General features: G+C 44.7%; 1 protein-coding gene across 4 annotated transcripts in view; it reads right to left on the reverse strand.

Moving 5' to 3' along the window:
* Nucleotides 1–21,094, reverse strand: part of Trappc9 (trafficking protein particle complex 9) — a 479,996-nt gene that overhangs the window by 167,167 nt on the left and 291,735 nt on the right. For all 4 annotated transcript variants that reach the window (XM_037197522.1, XM_028885994.2, XM_037197521.1 and 1 more), the window contains one exon: nt 11,460–11,602. In XM_037197522.1, the coding sequence (XP_037053417.1) occupies nt 11,460–11,602 (143 nt within the window). The remainder of the gene's footprint in view (nt 1–11,459; nt 11,603–21,094) is intronic.

Genomic DNA, 21,094 nt, shown 5'->3' on the forward strand with positions numbered 1-21,094 from the left:
GCTAGTCTCCTCAGGCACTTATATGCACATACCTCCACACAGACACATATAAATAACAAAACTAAAATCCTTTTTAAAATCACAAATACAACTTGTAACAACATTTGACAGATTAGGAAGCTGGAGAGATGTGTCAGCAGTTAGGAGCACTTGCTGCTCTTCCAGAAGACCTGGGTTCGGTTCCCAGCACCCACATGGTGGCTCAGACTATCTGTAGCTTCAGTTCCAGGGGCACTGACAGCCCCTTCTGACCTCCTTGGGCACCCAGACATGCATGTGGTACATATATATAAATGGAGCCACATATATATATATGTAAGTAAATCCTTTTTAAACACATGACAAATCGGGTCACCTTTAAAAATATTTAATACACAACAGTTCTGGGCAATAAAAAAGATTAATAAAAATTTTTAATATGGGGCTGGAGAGATGGCCCTGTGGTTAAGAATACATTCTGCTCTGGTAGAGGGCCTAAGTCGGGCTCCTAGCACCCACATGGGGCAACTCCTAACCATCTATATCTCTAGCTACAGGAGATGTGACACCTCTTCTGAATTCCCCAAACACACTCATACACACGCACGTGCGTGCGCATGCGCACACACACACACTTAAAAATAAATCTTCTAAAAAAAAAATATGATAAAATTACATATAAGGCAGCACATGGGGGAAAAAAAGCAAAAGCTCAATAAATATGAAGAATATTAAGCTTCACACCCAGTTAACGATGTTAAAGTTGTAAAACCAGTGAGATGTTGCACAGACCTCAACTGTTCACTCTTTCATAACAGTGATATTTTTAATGAGGCTGGGAAGTCATAGTCTCACACTCTCAGGGACGAATTGCAGAGGAATTTTCTATAGTGCGCATTAAAAGTCCAGATTCTTTGAAGTTCTCTTTCAAACCCACTCTCCACATGCACACAGACTTAGGCACAAAAATGCTCAACACAAACAGCCAGGAGGGAAAGCCAACTAGTTCCGAGCAGAGGGGAGACTGTGGAAAAGTATGCAGTTTCTGCATAAATGCAGAGACCCAAGTGTCTGATACGGAGAAGCCATCAACGTGGATTACACAGATAATTAACTGGCACAGAAGTCACGTCTTATTTTTAGTTTTAGAACAGTAACAAGCACCGTGCACAGTGCCGGGGGAGGGGCACAGAGAAGATAATGTCTGCAGAATGTCACCAGCGGGTGTCTCGGTGGGAGACACAACAGGTATGGGGGCGCTCACCACACTTCCCATAGCATGGATTTATGTAACGAGTCTGAATGGCTGGAGAAGGGGACAGACATCTCCCCTTAAGTATAATATCCCCACTACTTTTAACTAAGGACAAGCCAGGCTCAGAGCAATTCAGTGGCCCTCCCGAGTCAGGAACTGGGTTCAGAGTCTAGGATTCTGCCTCCTTTCCCTCCACTGAGTCAAGATGACCTGCCACGTACAGTCACCTGCTATGTCCTCCTCATAGGCCAGGAGTCCTGGGGATTGATTTAAACAGAGCAAAGGAGCCAGGCAGTGGTGGCGCACGCCTTTAATCCCAGCACTCAGGAGACAGAGCCAGGTGAATCTCTGTGAGTTCAAGGCCAGCCTGGGCTACCAAGAGAGTTCCAGGAAAGGCGCAAAGCTACACAGAGAAACCCTGTCTCGAAAAACAAAAAAATAAAAAATTAAAAAAAATAAACAGAGCAAAGGAATGACCTGGGATATATGGTCAGAGACCAAGAACAAGAGGGGAAGAGAGTACCAACTCCTATGACCATACCACATGCCAGGCTCTGCCTTAAATATTTGACATTCAGCTTTCTATCTTAACCCTCACAACACAGTATCACGATCCGGGGTTTAGAAACATTCCAGAACTCACCCCTATGGCAGAGCTGGTAGTCAGTATGAGTGAGGGCACCTCACTCCCACTTTTTCCCTCTTTTGCTGTGCATGTTGGGGGAGGGGGGAACACGCACTGCGTAAATGTTTAATATGCATTCATACCTGTGTACAGATGCACATACACATGTGCAGGAGCCTGCAGAGGCCTGAGGGTGATGTTGGGGATATTCTTTGATTACTTGCTATCTTACTTTCTTTGAGGCAGGGTCTCTCATTCAAATGCAGATTAAGCTAGTCTAGTCTTACTAGCCAGCTGGCTTCTGGGGTCTCCCATCTCTGCCTCCCAAGGCTGGAATTGCAGGTGGAACAACGCATCCACCCATCATCTATGTGAGTTCTGGGGGTGCAAACTCTTGTCCTGCGTTTTGCATGGCAAATGCTTTGACTTCCTGTGTCATCTCTCAAACCCTTTCAAACGCCATTGTTGATGTCCCTGGGCTCCAGTGCCTTCTGCAGACCCCTTGTGGCTCCTGGGTGAATGGGGCATCATGTGGCCACAAACAGTGACAGGCTAGAAATGTCTCCTCCCTATATCTTAGGAGGGTAGAGTATTTTTTAATATTGGTTTAGTGTATGTAAATGTGTGTATGTATGTATATATATATATATATACATATGTATGTATGTATGTATGTATGTATGTATGTGTTATACAGGGAGATCAGGAAAAAAATTCTAGGATTTGCTTCTCTTTTGCGTCTTCAAGCTTGGAGGGCAGTGCCCTTACCCACTGAGCCATCTCACCAGCTCAGAACAGACTATTTTGTAACTCAAGCATATCCCAGGAGGAGTCACAGTCCCCTCCTCCTGTATCTTGCCTATCAGTGTGCCCTCGGGATTCTGGGCTCTGGCTCTGGCCTCCCCACTGCACAGCTTCCTCCGAATTCACGGAAGAAGCAACTGCTATTCCTACTGTTCACACAGACGGCTTCATGGCACCAGCTCACACCGGGTGGTTCTTTCTTTCTCTGTCATGTACTTCCCATGTCCCCTCGGCGTTACTTATCAATTCAACTGAGTACTGGTGCCTGTATCATGGCAGGTGCCGTGCTGGGTATAGCCAACACAGCAGCCGGTCAGGGTGTTTGGCTTCAGAGAGCCAACACTAAGGTAGGAAGATGGGCCAGCAGCTAAGGCTGGTGGCATCCTACGGAAGTTCCCAGGACCAGCTGTGCATAGTAGATCTTCTTACAGGACTGGCCCTCCCTTTCCCCAAAGAACATGGCACACAAGAAAGAAGCAAGGATCTTCAATGTCCATGTATCGATCTCGTACTTGGTACCATATTCAAATCTTCACAAATAATTTTTTACCATGTGATTTCATGACCACACAAGATCAATGCTATCGGCCTTTGAGATGAAATACAGATTTACTTCCAAATCTTATTGCTAAAATTCTAAAGTCTTACAAAGTGTAAAATGAATCTAGCAAGTGCAGCAGCTTGGAAAAGCTCTAGCCTGATAAAGGTCTCTCTTGAAACGGCCTTGATGCTATACACTATGGGCATGGGACCTCTGGGGAGCTGAGGGCCCCTCCCCAACAGAAACCTTTTAAATGACAGAGAGCAAGTGCAACAGTGTCTCCAGAAGGATGGCTTCTATTCGCCCGAAATACCTATTACACCCTGCACTCTGCTCTGAGGAGGGTATTCTCTACATAGCTCCAAATAGGAATGTCTAAGATTGGATCATTTACTGTAACCGTCTAGAAAGAAATTGCTCCTTGGGAGAGAGGGAAGCGCAGCTGTTAGAGAGGGGCAGTGTGGCCTGATCCATTTTAGTCTAGTCCCTAAGAACATTACCGGGCGGCTCGGTGTAAAATGTGAATCTCAGAGGTAATTGATCTTCCAAACCCAAGTGGGAGGGAGGGGGAGGGGGAGAGGGGAAGGGAGAGAGAGAAAAGAAGGGAGGGAGAATAGTCTGCCTCTCATCTTTACTATTTTACAGCATTTAGGGAAAATGGTCCACTCTTCAATAATTTGATTCTCTTCTCTCCCTGGTGAGATGAACAGAGCAGACACAGTCTCTCAGTAAGGGACAGATAGATAGACCCTGAAACTGCAACTCCCATGATAACATGTACACAGCAGAAGGAATCAGAGCTAGGTCTCTGGACACCTGGCTCACACAAATATGACCCAAAGCCACAGTATGGTGCTGAGAGGCCCCATGTAGACCCAAGCCTTCGCATGCCAATGGGTAGAACACATGAGGAGCCACTGCACACTCCAGAGCATGATGCCCACCTCCAAGGGCATTCTGGAATAGAACAGGATGCTGAACATAACATGCCCAGAACAAAGAACATTTCCCTTTGCCCTTTCCTTTCCAGAAGACAGTCACATCAAAAACTACCAGTAAAAGGGGCTGTGAGGATGACTTGGAGGGTAAGAGTGCTTGGTGCACATGTACGACAACCTGAGCTTGGATGTTTGGATTCCCTAGAACTCATGTAAAAATTTAAAAAAGAAAAAAAGCTGGGTATGGCAATACTTACCTGTAACCTCAGTACTGGGGGGAGGGGCAGAAACAGGAGGGTAGGTCATTGGGGCTCTCTGGCTGCCAGCCTCATATCAAGTTTAGTAAGAGACCCTGTCTCAAGGGAACAAGGCAGAGTGTGAAAGAGCAAGTACCTGACATCCTCTTCTGGCCACCACACATACACATGGACACTCAGAGCTGCATGCATGCATGCATGTATACACCACACACACACACACACACACACACACACACACACACACACTCTCTCTCTCTCTCTCTCTCTCTCACATCTGTATATATGCATGCACATACAACACACAACACACACACTCATATCTGCATATATGCATGCACATACAACACAACACACAACACACACACACACACACACACACACACACACACACACACACACGAGAAAAACTATAGAAATGACAGAGACAGAAATCCTGACAATTCTGGGAGCAAATGACCCATACACATTTGCAGCTGAGCTTCTCTACATAACTGGCCCACACCAGGGTGATCTTTTGACATCCCTGGCTTCTGTTTATACTAAAAATCAGTCTAAACCTCCATGAAAGTTCTGACATGCAGGTGGTCATTTGGCTGTCCAGACTGCAGTGACTTTGAAGTAAGAAAACCTAGATCAACTGTCACCAGCAAGCTACATGAGCTGGAGAAAAACATACAACACCCACCCGGCCTCATCTGTAGTCCAAGTGTGTTGAGAAGGGCCTGCCTTTAAAAGTGAGATGTGTAGAATTCTAGCACAGCATGATTCTGACAGAACAATCTTCACCTGTGAGCAAAAAGCAAGCAATGAATTCATAATGCACCACAGCATGCCACTTCAATAAACCGCTAATGCTGAGTGCCCAAAATGCATGTTGATTTTGCTGTAGTCACCAAGGAAAATAGAACTTCAGCTTGGTGCCCATTCTGCCAGTCTTAAAACCTAGAGGGACTCATCAGTGCTTCGCTCTTCCCAGGGTCCTCCCATGGGCTGGCCCAGTGTTGAACACTGCAGCATCCCATTTCCCATGATAACTTTCCAGATCTCACCCATTAAAAATTAAGGGCCGTCTTGGGTTGCACACATAATTTTACATGTGAGCATTAAATTTTTTAAAATCAAAGGACAAGTTACATGGGATAACAAACAAAGATGTGAAAGATAGACTGATGAGTCCTTACACTATCCTAACCCCGGGATAGCACCCTACTAGACACACAATACTTCACTGAGGCAGAAAGACACTGGTTCTCCCAGGCAACCGACGAACCTGGTCTGCCTAGAACTGAGGTCCTCCCTGGGGAGAGGAAGTGTCAGAGGCAAAGTCTAAGAAAACCAAGGTAATAGACCCTAATACCTTCCTAACCCACTTCTTCTCACCCCCCCCCTCAACCCACACCCAGCCACTGCTCAAAGCACTCTGACCAAAGAGAGGGTGTCACTGTCTGGAACTGTGTGCACAGACACCTTCGACTGGCATCATGTTCCAGAAGTTCCTTTTGTTTCTCAGTAGTATCCCCCTGTGGGATTGTATCAAAGATGGCTCACCCATTTTCCTGCCGACAGGTATTCAGAGTCATTTCCACACTGGAGTGATAGAAAGTAAAGCTGTTATATAAATTCTTGCACAAGTTTTTTTGTAGATACAGATTTTTTTTTTCAGTTCTCTAAAATAAACATGCAGAAAAGAAATTGGCAGCTCACTGGGTAGGTATGTGTTTCAAAGCTCCAAGAAAAGCTGCTGGTAAACTTGTATGCCCACAAATTCCAGTTCAATCCCAACCTCACCAGCATTAAATGCAATCATCATTTACTCATGTTAGCCATTCTGGGAGGTATACAATGGTGCCTAACCATAGGTTTATTTTATGTTCCTCTAATAATTAATGACACAGAACATGTTTCAGGTGACTGGGGACCATTATAAAAAAAATACCTGTTCAAATGCTGCAGTATATTTTATGGCATGATTTGCCTTTTGGTGAGTGTAATTTTTTTTTGTTTTTTGTTTTTTGTTTTTTCGAGACAGGGTTTCCCTGCATAGCTTTGCTCCTTTCCTGGAGCTCACTTGGTAGCCCAGGCTGGCCTCAAACTCACAGAGATCTGCCTGGCTCTGCCTCCCAAGTGCTGGGATTAAAGACGTGCACTACCACCACCTGGCTGTAAATTGTTGTGTGATTTGTTTATTTTATTTAGAAAAAGCATTCAGGCGTGCAACATGCCAGAGCACACACATGGAGGCCAGAGAACAGCTTTCAGGAGGAACTACTTGCCTTCTTTCTACCTGGCTGATGCAGTCTCTCTCCATGCTTCTGCTGCTGCGTTGTCTACTCCAGGCTACCTAACCCACAAGCTTCCAGCGGTTCTCACGCTTCCATCTCAATACAGGAGGGCTAGAGGCACAGATGTGGCCCACAGCATCCAGCATTTTAGTTGGATCCCAAGGATCAGATTTAAGCATCTAGCTGCCATAGCAAAAGCTTTTACCCCCTTCCTTGCACCCTTTGGCCAGCCCAAGCATAAGGTTTCAATTTTCATGAAATTAATTATTTATCAACATTTTATTTTATAGTTAGCAATTTCTGAGTGGATCTAAGAAATCTCTGGCTTCAAGTCAGGAAGCTGCCTTGCTATGTCTCCTTTGAGGAGCAAGAACAGGCTGTGTATTCTGCTAAGTCTATTTATGAAATGTCTACCTGGGTGTACTGACCTCTAGTCCTCATGGGTGCCAATCACATATCTAATTCCTCCAATTTTGTTCTTTTAGGTAAAGGAATATTTCCTGCTCTGTTAAAGATATTTTAAACAACAACATGCCAGTTTCTGGTTTAATTAATAAATATTGCCAGGACTTTGGTTGGGATTGCCTTGAGTTTATAGTCAATACAGAGGAATCTCAACAGGAACCAGCTCTTCTCAGTAATCAGTGCCTGTCCTTTGCCAGGTATTCAAGCCTTTTCCCTGTGTTTTGACACCTTCTAGATAGAGAGCACATTTTCACAACTTTATCCCCGTGGTTTGTGTTTTGGTTTTATTGAAACATTATTTTCAATTTTATCTTCAAATTTCTCGTCGCTAATAAACAGGAATACAGCTGGTCATGTGTACGGTGCAATAGCAGACATGTGGTTGACAACAGGTTTTGTTTTGTTTTTTTAACTATCCATTTCTAGTTTTTTGGTCTTTGATTATTTTTACTTTTTGAAACCTTATTGTTCTGGGAAGGATTACAAGGAATATAACAGAGTGCTCACAGCAGACAGGTTTGCCTGGCTCGTGTTCATGGAGAAATTGTTCAGACTTGCCCTACAGCAACAATAACCGTAGACTCTCTGCCCAGGAACTTCCTGGTGCTGACGAGCTTTCAGAAACCCTAGTTTATAGAGTTCCCAGTTAAGTAAGAATTGAATTTTGTCCAAGAATGTCCTTCATCAATTGCCAGGTTTTCCCCCTTTGTTTTGCTAATGAGATAAATTCCAATGGTTAAGTTTTCAGTGCTTAAAACTAAATGTATTTCTAGGATAAACTGGAATGGTTAGTACTCTATTATACCTTACATGTGGCTGAAATCAACTTGTATTTTGTCTTTCAACTCATCCTTTGAATACCTGAGGCTTCTGGCCTACAGATTTTTCTTCCTGTGATGTGGTTGGTGTCTCAGGAAAGCAGCAGTATGATGAGGTTGGGTCCAGGAGGGACTCCTCCTTGCCTGCTTTTGAAATGAGCTTCCTTAAAAGCACTGTGCTTGCTTTCTTAAGAGCTTGAACTACTTACTGGAGAAGTTGCCTGGTCCCACAGAACGCTTCAGGGAAACTTTCTAGTTGAGAGTGTCCATTCACAAAGAATGTCTATTCACAAAGAGTGTCCATTCACAGAGTGTCTATTCACAGAGAGTGTCTATTCACAGAAGCGTCTATTCACATACTCTATTTCTTCTTGTGTCAGTTTTAGTTCTTTGTCCACTTTCCTCCTTCAAAACACTGATCCATTTTGCCTCAGTTGTGTAACTCACTGGGATAAGGCTCACTACAGTATCCTCTTATATTTCCAAACATAGCATATACAAAACTCACAGAAGGCTGCATCTTTTTTTTCCTTCTACTAACAATTTGTGTTTTCTCTTTCTCCCCACTCATTGCCCTAGTTATGATTAATTTTATTATTAATCTTTTTAAAGTATCAGTTTTGGTTCCATTGACTCCATAAATTCTCTTTCACTCCCTATTTTACTGACAGGCTTTCTTCTCTATAATTTCTTCTGGGGGTATTGAACTCTTCTTTGAGTGATGCAGAAGCCACACCATTGATTTGGCCATTCATTTCTAGTATAAGCAATCACTCTTCCATAAATACAATTATGTGGAGCTGGTTAACCAAAATGTTTAGGTTGGCCACAATTTTCCTGTGAGTTTTGTTTTGTTTCGTGAACTTGTCATATCAGATTCTCGGGGAATAATATTCAAACAGTCAGGTATACCATGGGGTTATCTGTTTCTCCCCTTCATGTGCCAGTTTTATTTTGAAATTATCTTTTTAAGTGTATTTATATTTAGGACAGTAATGTGCTATTGAGAACTCAATTCTTCAATCACTACAAATTTTCCCATCTCTTTCTCTTGAAAGCCCAGATGTTTAATATTAATAAGTCCATACCAACCTTCTAAACATTAGTGTTTACACACATTGTGCACATTTGAGGCTGGTTTCTTGTAAGAGGCATATAGTTAATGTCTTGCGATTGCATGGAGTCTGACAAGCTCCACTTTTAAATGCAATGCTGAATCTGTCTGCACTGGGGCAAATTTGGACATAGACATCTAAGTCTGTACTGTCTGTATCCTTTTCAGTCACTCACTCCATGTTCTTTTCTCCTCTTCCTCCCCACTCCTAGAGTGAGCTTGGATCTTTTCTATTTATTCACTTATCTGATGTTCCATTGCTCCATTGCTCCTGTGTGTGCATTTGTATTCCCATTCCATACTAATTGTGTGTGACAAGCTCCTATCAGGCTAGTGGAGAGCAAGAAGTTGCTCTGTCTGCCCCTGTTTCCAAAGAGGCTGTGTGATGCACCTGGTATTGGGGGGGGGAGGGTGCTGGCTGGAAACAGGGCAGAAGTGCTCCCAGGAATATGACACACTATGTGTTAGAGAAGTGAGGAAAGCACAGAGAAACATACACACACACACACACACACACACACACACACACACACACACACACACTAGCACACAAGCACAGTCCTGCTAGAGAAATGTACAAGAAGTCAAACAGGTTTCAAAGGCAAGCAGATGTTTTCCAAAGGGTTAAATAAAAGAATGGTAGTTTATTAATAGGATTCTTTTAGGGAAAAGATACAGTTGAAGCCCCCAGGAGTGAACTGCCTTGGCACAAGCTCTGGCTGTAAAGGTATGACTGGCTGTACCAGAACTTGGTAGGAACATGGGGAGAAGCAGGTGAGAGGAAGGTCTATCCCAAACAAGAGTGGGAAAGACCCTGAATACAGTCTCCTCAGCACTGGATCTGTCTGCAAGCTGGGTAGGACCTGGGGACAAGCAGGGCTGGAGCCAACTGGTCAACCCTCCATGGGGATATGGATACACAGTGGCCAGAGTGATCTGGAAACGGTGACATTCCATCCCAGGATTTTGAGATCAATTAGACTTAGGGATAGTGGAAAAGGAAAATCAGAAGTGCACTCTCAAACCCAAGAGCTGGAAAGAGAAATACACCAGCCAAACCAAGAGAAGATGAAGGCAACAAAGACCAAAGTAGTGCTTCAGCCTACAGCCAATGTTTCCAAGTCCACTTCAACCTTAAATTACCATTTACACCTACAGGGGCCATGAGGTAGCAGCCATATATCAATGAGGCACAAAAGAGAATTCGTAGAAACCTGTGCCACATCTGAGAAGTCTTGATGGGCAGTGGCAGCAGGAGAAGAGAAGGAGCAAGAAAGGCAGACATGATGTAGCAGAGCTATGTGCGGAAGGCTTGGCACACCCTAACACTGGCTGTCAGCACGCTGGCCAAATCTGCCCTGGGGGCAGGAGCTTTAAAGCTTTATACAAATTCAAGTAGAAGCCACCTTGGCAGTGTGGACCAAAAAAGTGATAGATGATGAAAAGGGATGGTAAAAGGCCCAGATAAGCCATTAATTCTTGCTGAAGCCTTTTTCCAGTGGCCGGGGGGTAAGTGAGCTAGATCCGTTTAAATGGATTTTTCTGTCAGCGTCATGATGGACACCATACCTCTATTTTACCCTATAGAATACAAGAAAGGAATAAACAGCACAGGCCAGGGTGCTATTTGTGAGGTCCAAAGAAAGACAGATGAGTGTTAGTTATGGCTGCTGTTTTGCTCAATTAAGCATACACAATGCTGACCTGGTCCACAGTGGAGTTCAGTGGAGGTGGGTCCCCACTCTCCAGGAGCTGCACATATAAACTATCCCAAGGGCTCCTGGGAAGCATTGATACCACTTCCACAGTACATGTATGAGATAAGGAACTGTCACCTTCCACCTAAGAGAAAACCAATGGCCTTTCTCACCACATGTGACCCTGAAGTAGGCAAACTCACCCTTCCCTTTCCTAAGAAGAAGATCAGGCCTGGGGGAGTTGGTAACAAAGAGCGTTACCTTGAGGGAAATAACTCCCTGTATGGAACGAGCTGACACTGTGCTGAGCTAGAAGGTCCTTGTGGTGCTGGACAGTGAGCCCTGAGACAAAAACCTTCATCTCACCCGCCAAAGGAGCATCACAGAGAACAAGGCTGTGATCCTCAGGAGGAACCAAATACAAGCAAAGCACTATGCAGAGCCCCCACTGATGAAGGTGCAGTCAGAGCAAAGCAAAGAATTTGCCCTGGAAGGGCACCCACACACACACACACACACACACACACACACACACAGGGACAGTGGGCACAGCATCCTAGCTGCCCATTAACACCAAGGACCACTGCCCTGCCAAAGGCATGGCTCTGCTGGACAGTGAGATGAGATAACCAGTGACATGAGACAACCTCCTGCCCACCCTGCCCCACCCAGCCTGGTTACCTGGTTGCCGGAAGTGTGCTGACTCTGGTGAAAAACACAGAGGGCTCAACTTCCACATGCAGTCCCAGAGACAGGTTCCTGTAATACCCTTCCACGTGGCCTGGGCCTCCGGAGTACTTGAAGTTCAGGACAGCTTCCAGAGTCTAAAAAGTTAAGACAAACACCAAGTCAGTACCCACAAGTAGGTGAGGCTCCACGCTGGGAAGCAGGCTGCAACCTAGAGAGGGTCTCAGGACCCTCACACCTGAAAGGATCACACAACTGGCCCAGCTCATACTATGCATCTGGCACCATTTCTTCCTGTGGTACCGAAAGTCTGAACAGTCCTTGGCTGTACGTACAGGGAGAAGGGGCTCCAATATGCACCCTCTTTAGATACCACACTTGACAGAGAAAACACACTGTGCGTTGGCAGATGGCTGGGAAGGGCAGCGTCCATGCAGGAGGTAGCAGGCAACTTCTACTCCCAGCCTGACATAACTAGAAGCCTGAGAGGTCAGAGGGAGGCACAGCAGAGGCCCTTCTCGAAAGACAAGGGCAGTGCCACCACACCAGAAATAGGACACGGGATGAAGAGGTGGCAAGTACCATCCAAATGGCAAAAAGGCGTCAGGACAAAGATGGTGGGTGGCTACAAAGTAGGGTGCCAATGGGGGCTGAACTCTCCCCTCCTAAGCTCTTCCCCAGGACCCCCCCTATCGTGTGCACTTACAAAGGATGATGGGAGAGTAGGAGGGTAGACCCTGCCTCCCTTGGTGATACAAGAACACAAGAGGCATTCAGCCAACATACTGGGGAGGTGAGACCTTGAAAGTGCAGCCCTAGTTTAATCTGGTCATATCTGACCATCCTTCCCTTTGAGATGAGATTTTTGTATACTGGGGGAGAGCAGCCCAGACCAAGAGCGTGGGGTTAGGGGTTGGGGCAGGATACAGGGATACTAACAAGGTACGAAGAGGCAGAGCTCCATTCTTAGGAATGCTGAGTGAGGGCCCCCACCACTGTTTTAGAGTACAGTGCTGCTGTATCAGGGAGAAGACTCATGCCCAGCATCTACGATAGCACTGGGGAGTGGAATGGTGTACGAGGAAAGGATACTAAGAAGCCACAGGCAAGACCTAGATGCGCTGCATCTACCTGAGATTGAAGAGAGACGAGCATAAGAGGTAAATCCTACAGGACTATGACCCCAGTCCCAAAGTCCTGCAGGATTCCTCAGGAGGAACAGCTGTGAGCAGGCCCACCCATGGCGCTGCACACAGGCAGAGAAATATTAAGGACAGAGGACACGCATTGTAGAAAAGCTGGCACCTCCCACGTCCCCGACTCAGTACAAGGCAACTTTGGAGGGATCTGTAGCCTGTGGGACACAGGAAGTAGCCATGGTAACAAGAAATCTTGGCCTAGCTAAGTCCTGACTAAAATGATGGAGCCTTCCACAGCAGTGTCCTCAAACAGGTGTTGACAGCAGGGGCCCCAAGGGCAAATCTAGTCAGCACCTAAGTCTGTAGGGCTGGGAGAAAAGAGCTTCACTGTATTTCTTACAGGGAATAAGTTTTTTTTTAAAAAAAAATAGAAACAGAGAAGACTCTGCAGCAGAGACTTCCTATGGCTGGCCAAGTCAGAAACATTTATTATGCAATCCTTTACATTCAGACTTTGCAGGTATTACAGGCTGGAGAGATGGCGCAGTGGTTAAAAGCCTGTACTGTATTCCAGAGGACCTGAGTTCTGCTCCCATCACACATGCCTGGTGACTCACATCTGCCTGTAACTCCAGCTCTAAGGAGTTCAGCATCTTCTCTGAACTCCTCAGTCACCTGCAGTCATGTGCACAAACCCACCCACAGACACACACAATTATTAAAAAGGAACTTGACAGATAGAACTGTTAGAGGGAAACATGGAGGCAGATCTTCATGCCTCCCAGACATAACACCAGCAGCAGCAGAGGAAATAGATCAGCACATAACAGGATGATGCCAGGGAGGACCAAGGAAGTGAACAATGGTTGCAGGGCAGGAACAGCCCCTGAACATGTTCATTCTGTGCCAAAGAAGAACAGAGAAAGCTCCCAGAATACCCAGCTCTAACCACTCCCCTGAAGGACTTTTCCAGAAGCAGCCCTGAAAACAGAAGTTGGGCATTATGTGCGGGCTCAGCCATGGTGTTGCTGTGTTGGGGCCTCCAAGTTCGTGCTGAAGTACTGGAGTCAGGGCTCACTCTCTCCTAGTCAGAGTGAAAGGATGCCATGTTTCCAAGAGTTTGCTAAAGAGAGGTGCCTACCTTCGGCCCTTGTCTTAGGTAAGGTTACTATTGCTGTGATGAAACATCATGACCAAATTGGGGAGGAAAGGGTTGATTTGCCTTCTGTTTCCACACCATGGTCCATCACTGAAAGAAGTCAGGACAGGAACTCAAACTGGACAGCAACCTGGAGGCAGGAGCTGATTCAGAAGCCATGGTGTGTGTGTGGGGGGGGGGGGTGCTGCTTACTGGCTTGCTCTTCATGGCTTGCTCAGTCTGCTTTCTTATTGAGCCCAGGACCACCTGACCAGGGGTGGACCCAACCAAAATGGGCTGGGCCCTCTCACATTCAATATCTAATTAAGAAAATGCCCTACTGGCCTACTGATAGCCATATTATTGAGGCATTTTCTCAGCTGAGGCTTCCTCCTCTCTAGTGACATAAAACTTGCCGGCACAGTCCTCCTCCCTCAGATTCCAGCAAGGTGGATCTCACCTGTGCTGACTGCTTCTGTCAACTCACTTTTTTTGCAATGAGGAGGCTGCCATAGCCCTTAGGCTTTTTTAAAAATCAAAGGAAACTATGTGTGTGTCCCTCGTATCAGAGAAAGGACATGTTGGGGGGGGAGGTAGTTGGCAAAGTCAATGCCGGATGGAAGAAGAGAAGGTGGGAGTCACCCGTGAAATCCAGTTTGGCACATGGATCTATGGCATGGCACTGTGGCTTGCCATTTTCAGCCTCAGCCCACCAATTAATGGGGACATAACTAGTCCTTAACTATGACTTCCTAGTGACTGGTACTGACTTCCTTGTGACTGATACTGACCTCCTTAGAGTTTCATGAAGAATCAAGAAGAAAACACACTAAACATATTCTTTTCTCTCTGCGCAACCTTGCCCATCCAGTAAACCACTAGCAACAGGACTTAGAAGAAATGAACATGGTCCCAGTTCTTTTACTTATTTTTGAACTTTAAAAACTAGATTTATTTGAAGAAAAAACAAAACAAACAAAAAACCCTTCAACCCAGAGGATGATCTACAGAGAGAAAATATTCCTATCAAAGTCACTATTTTGATTCCTTCAGGGCAGGTTCTTAGCATCGCACATCACTCTGTTGACACATGGTCACCGTCCCACATCTGCAAAACCCTCTTTGTCTTCCCAAAAGAAATCTCTGGCCAGGCGGTGGTGGCGCACGTCTTTAATCCCAGCACTCGGGAGGCAGAGGCAGGTGGCTCTCTGTGAGTTCGAGGCCAGCCTGGTCTACAGAGATAGTCCAGGACAGGCTCCAAAGCTACAGCGAAACCCTGTCTCAAACCCCCCCCCTCCAAAAAAAGAAACCTCTGAACGCACTGCACACTACCTTCCCACCACCTCCTACCCTGGTCCCTGGCAACTCTCCGGCATTCACTCTCTACGCAGTGGACTATTCTGGGAGCCTTGGGTCATCAGTCCCTCTGTGACTGGCTTGTTTCATTTATCAAAATGCTCTTGACTTTTACCCTATCACGGTTTGCACCAGATCACCTCCCTGAGTAGCACTCTACCGTGTGACCTGGCTGCCGGTGATTAATCATCAATGAGCGTGAGGCTTGTTCCAACCCTGTGTGTCTAGTGAAGAACGTTGCTATGACAGGGGCGTGCAAATGTCACCGCCTCACTTTTGTCTGTTTGGAGCATGCAGAGGGTGAAGTCTCTACATTACACATTTATTCTACGTTCGCTTTTTGGGGGACCACCAGATCATTTGCCACAGCAACCCACCACTTGACCCTTCAGCTAGCACACACAAGGGTTTTTCTCACCGATATTCATTTTCTGTTTTTGAGGTAAGAGCCATCCTCTGGGCTGAAGCCACATTTCATTGCAGTTTAGGTTGATGTAGGCCTCTTCTCTCCTCCTGTGATTGTAAACCTACTGTGCATCTCCCTTGGAGTGATGTCCATTCAAGTCCTCAGCCCCACATCAGTACGCTCACTGTTCCCTCTGCCTCCCTCCATTCAGACTGTCTTCATGTTCATGTGTATGGGTGTCATGCAAGCCAGTGATGCCAATGATGCCATCATAGACCTTCTACCCATTTTAAAACCCTTCTTCCTAACCACCCAGGGCAACCCACATTTCTTCTTTACAACCAAAGTACTCAGTGAAACAAGTGTTTTTCTAAATTCAACACTCATATTTTAGACTCTCTGAAACCCCAAATTCTCTTTCCACTCCCATCAGCCCAGAGCACAGAGCCACCAACTCCAGAGAGCTGGTTTCTTGCAAACATGTCCTAGAGCCCTTGAAATAATACAAGGTGCCTTCAGTCGATTCTGAGTACAGCAGATTCTAACTGGCTGACTTCATTCATCTTTTCAGAGTCTCCCAGGTATCCTTTGAGTGCAAGAATCTGGACTTGGTTGAGGTGAATGTGGCCTTTGACTTCAGAAAGCTCAGTTAGTGCTGAGTGCATGGACACAGGAACAAAGGAGCACGTGAATGGGCAAGCCAAGCCATCAACCAGCAAGAATGTGGCACCTACTGCTTCAACCACAGGCACAGTGTCCAAAGACACAGAGAGGTTCTCTGGTGGCCTTGAAAAACCAGGCTCAGGAGGCAAGCACAAGTCAAACTTAAAAACCACCTTCAGGAAGGACCATAGGAGAATTTACCCAGGGGTGAACAAAGAGTGCAGGCAGAGCTAACTGGCAAGAACTGGGGAAGAAGGAAGAATAGCTCATGCTCTGATTTTTTGGAACTGGCTGTTTCTTGACTCTGTAGAGAACTAGAGAAAAGACATAATTATGGGGGGAGGTGATCTAAGTTATAAAAATCAAGCAGAGAGGGGAATGGTGAAATTGAGTATTGCTGCCTTTCCGCCTAATGATTAAAAGGGAGAAAAGGAGAAAAGCAGCCTCAGTCTGGTAGAATTAGAATAGTTTAAGGAAACCATAAAATGGGCTGACAGGCAAATGGCACAGGATGTGCAGAGCAGAAGAAGGCGCAAAGCTGCCCTCCCTGGAAACCATATGGTTCCTGTCCAGAGTACCTTCTCAGTCCTCACCTTGAGAGAAGATATCCTGAAGGCTGCAATGAGCACGGGAATACAAACAGAATATATGTTTTCAAAGCACAGTACAACTGATAATCTCAAGGCAATACAGGGGTCTTTAAATGGTAACCTGTACTGAGCACCTGTATATGTAAAACACTAAACTGAGTGATGTGTGCATTGCACCCATAATAAGGAAGGTGCTGTCTACAAAGGCAAGTGTTTTAGCTTTCTTTCCTGCTGTTGTGGTAAAACACCCTGACTAAAGCAACTTAAAGGAGAAATAGTTTGTTTGGCTCACAATTCCATGTTACATCACTAAGGGAATCAAGGCAACATGAACTTAAAGCTGCTAGTTACATCCACAGTCAAGTGGAGAGCATGATGAATGAATGCATGCATGCTTCTGTTCAGCTGACTTTCTCCACTCTTAAGACAGTTCAGAATCCCCTGCTCAGGGGATCCCCACAGTGGATGAGGTCTCGATACCTCAATTAATATAGTCAACATAATCCCCCACAGACATACTTTACAAGCCAACCCAATCAAGACAATCTCTCATTGAGACTCTTTTGCCAAATGACTATAGATCGCTCAAGCTGGCAATTAAAACTAGCAATCACAGCAAGGTTCTGTGTAGTTAGGAGCAGCCTAGCCCATGCTCACTCTACTACCCCACCATTCAAGGACATCACTCATAAGAATATTCATTCACCCATCTACCATTCACTTGCTGACATGGATGAATGTCCACTATGGGAAGAGGCCATGACAATAAAGAAAGTGTTACACTATTGTCCTGAGCCCAGACACATCTGAGATAAGCTGTTCCCTGTATGGACAAAGCTAAGTGTCAAGGTATATGGAACCTCTGGTGGCCAAGAATGAGAGGCAAAGAAACAACAGGTTAACAAAGAGGGCAAAAACAAACAATTCTTAAATTAAAATAAATGGTCCCACCCCAGACACCCCCCCCCCAAAAAAAAATAACAGAATCAACCGCAACTTCTCAAAACTATCAAGAGGGTGACATCCTTCTCAGGTTAGTCAAGAAAAAGGAAACAAAATTATAATGTCAAAATTAAAAATGAGCCTCAGTACAGATCCCACAGAAAGCAAAAGAATGGAAAGGAAGAATAAGTTTGGGCGAACACTGGCCCCAATTTGTAGCTGTAGTTTTTCTGGTTCTGCCTGGCTCACAGTCAGGACAAATCTCTCTCATCCACCAGTCCCACAGTAAGAACTCCTTCCCAAAAAGAACCAAAGAGAAGCAGAAAACCAAGAGCTTCATGATGATCAGGGGCTGAATTCACAGGAAAAGCATCTCCTAAAAGAAGCCTGACATGCAGCTGGTTACCCAGCATATTCTATCAAACATCAGGCTTAGAAAAATGTCAATTTCATACAAGCAGCTTGAGAAAAAAAGGATGGAGAAGGCCAGCAAGGCAGATCAGTAGGTAAACACACTTGATACCAAAGCCTGACAACCTGAGTTTGATCCACAAGGTCCACATAACAGAAGAGAACTAACTCCTGTAAGTTGTCCTTTGACATCCACTGAAGCGCACACACACACACACACACACACACACACACACACACACACTATAAAAAAGGGTGCTATTTTTTTTATCAGACCAGTATTACTCAAATGTTGAAATTAGAGAGTCTATTAAAAAAAAATTTAAGGACAGTATTTCCCATACATTTAGCTATAAAAACTCCCCAACAAAGTACTAGTGAATCAACTTTGAAAGTATTTAAAATATCTCACCCATCATGACCAAATGAGTCTTAGCAATGCAAGGATGGCTTTAATTCTTGAGCATCAACTTGTGACTGTCTCTCACTATTTTAACAATTGGTTAACAGAAAGGAAAAGTAAGCCACACAGTCAACAGAAAAAGCAAATACAACATTCAAAATCCCCTAACACTTTTTAAAATAACTTTGAGCCAATAACACATGGAAAAGTACATTTTATAAAATGTACCATTAAAACCTTAATGAAAAAAAAACACACTTAAGGGTAGGTAACTAAATATTTCCACCAAACACTTAGAAATAAGGATAATATGTAAGTTCAATGTCAAGCAATTAAAGACACATATAGAAAAGGGGTAAAACAGGTTAGAGACATGATCCTGTTTAAAAAAAATCTTTTTAAACTACTGGAATGCTGAGAAACTGCTGGTAGTACTGTAAAATAGCACAATTGCTTTGAGAAATGATTAAGTAATTTCTTGTAAACTTAAATCTTAAACTTTAACTTAAAATTACCATATTGCCACTGAGCAATAAAACTCACACCAAGAAAAATAAAAACATCTATTCACATGAAGGTGGATACCAAAATGTCTGTAGAAATGATTGACAGCAACTCAAAACTGGAAATAACCACAATGTCCCATAAGGAATGGGTGAATGGTTAGTCAGCTTGCAGTGTGCCTATAAAACTACATTCCGCCCTGTGAAATGGAACAGGAAGTGATGTCAGCATCATGGATGACTCTTAAGGTGGCTATTCTGAGTGTAGTTGACCCAAGAGCACACTAGACACTAGAAAGGTCAATCTTTAGTCTCAGTAAGGAGACCAGAGTTATTTGGGACTGGAGACTTAGCTGTAAAAGGGTCAGGAATGCTTTCTGGGATCATCAGGTGTTCCACATCCTGGTGGAAAGGATGGCCATCCAGGTCACACATTTGCCAAAACCCATGAGTCTACAGTGTCTGAGACTGCACTGAAAAGAATGTAAGACGCACCCAGTAAACTAGATTTTGGACACTGATGTTATTAATAGACACACAATCATTTGTAAATATCTAAACAATGTTTAATGCTGGCCACGCTGATGTGGGACAACTGTGGAATCTGCAGGAGTCTTAGGTGGACTCTAGCAGTCCCAGGTTCCACATTAAAGAACAGAAAGTGAGTCTGTGATTGACAGTAATTAAAACTGCATATAACCTTGGAAAAGGCTTTTCGCTTCTCTAGTTCAATATCCTTGCTCAGAATCTGAGTGTTCTGACAGATATTACCCAAGATTTTGATCAGCTCTTATCAGAACTATTATTGTTCATTTTGTATTACTAATCTAATGTTCCACAGTCTCTAATATAAGTGAAGCTATTATGAGAGAAAAAAACAACCACCCTCCTACACATCCCAGCCAATTTAAAAGTATAAGCAGGTCTCTAATTTCTGAAGACCCCAATTGAACCTGTCACTGCAGATTCGTTCTGTGATATGACAAAAGATCAATAGCTAAGATGCGGTCCACTTAGGAAGCTAAACACCCAGGACCAGCCACTGGCTGTGGCTCAATGCCTGCCACTGGACCATCACAGCAGTCCACCAGGGGTCAGGAAAACCTACCAATGAGGGCCATACCATTACTTTCTAGTTAATTAGCACTTTTGGCCAAATTCTCTCTTCAGTGTTAATTATGCCTTAAAGATACCAAGCAGCTACAAATTAAACAGCACATCCACGATAATGTCGGGGTTGGTTTGAACAACGGCAGCCTTCAGCACAGTCCAGTTCAGGAGACCCACAGGACCTGCGCTAGCCGAGAAGAAGTAGGATTTAGAGTGGACAAAGGGGTGGGAAATTGGCCAGGGGCTATGAGCAGCCCAGTGGAGTATTTTAGTGCTGCCACCAAGGAAAGGGAGCAGGTTAGAGGCTAGAGGACTAGACTAGTCCTCAGCCAACATGTCTGGGTGGTGAGCAGCAAAGGCTAGAAGGTAATGCAGGAGGAGGCATCCGACAGACCTCAGCAGAGCAGAGAGCAGCATCAGGGGCCCTTCCTATCTCTAAGCTTTGGGAGACAGTATAGACGCAATTCTAAACAGTCTTAGTAAATAAGAAACCAAGAACCAAATACAGAGTTAAAAGAGATCAGAGTACTAGTGAAGAGCCAAGACTACCTTTAGCTTACCACTCACTGCCATCTTTCACCTGAGAGAGAGACCTTCTTCCTGTGTGACTTATCTTTTTATTGCCTTTCTGTTCTGCCTTATCATTGGCTCTAAACCCAACCACATGACTTACTCGTCACTGCCTGTCTATACAGACCTCCAGGTCTCTATGGTTGGTACTGGGATTAAAGGATCGGGTCACCATGTTTGGCTGTCTCCTTGACCACACAAAGACTCTGCCTGCCATGTGATTGAATTAAGGGCATGTGCTACCACCACCGGACTTCTGCTTAATGGCTCACTTTTACCTCTGATCTCCAGGCAACTTTATTTATTAACATACAAATAAAATCACATTTCAGCACAAATAAAATATCACCACAAGACAGGGCTAGATGTAGTTCAGTGGCACAGTGTTTACCTACCAT

Source organism: Peromyscus leucopus, chromosome 20 (assembly GCF_004664715.2).
Source record: "Peromyscus leucopus breed LL Stock chromosome 20, UCI_PerLeu_2.1, whole genome shotgun sequence".
In the NCBI taxonomy this organism is placed as follows: Eukaryota; Metazoa; Chordata; class Mammalia; order Rodentia; family Cricetidae; genus Peromyscus; species Peromyscus leucopus.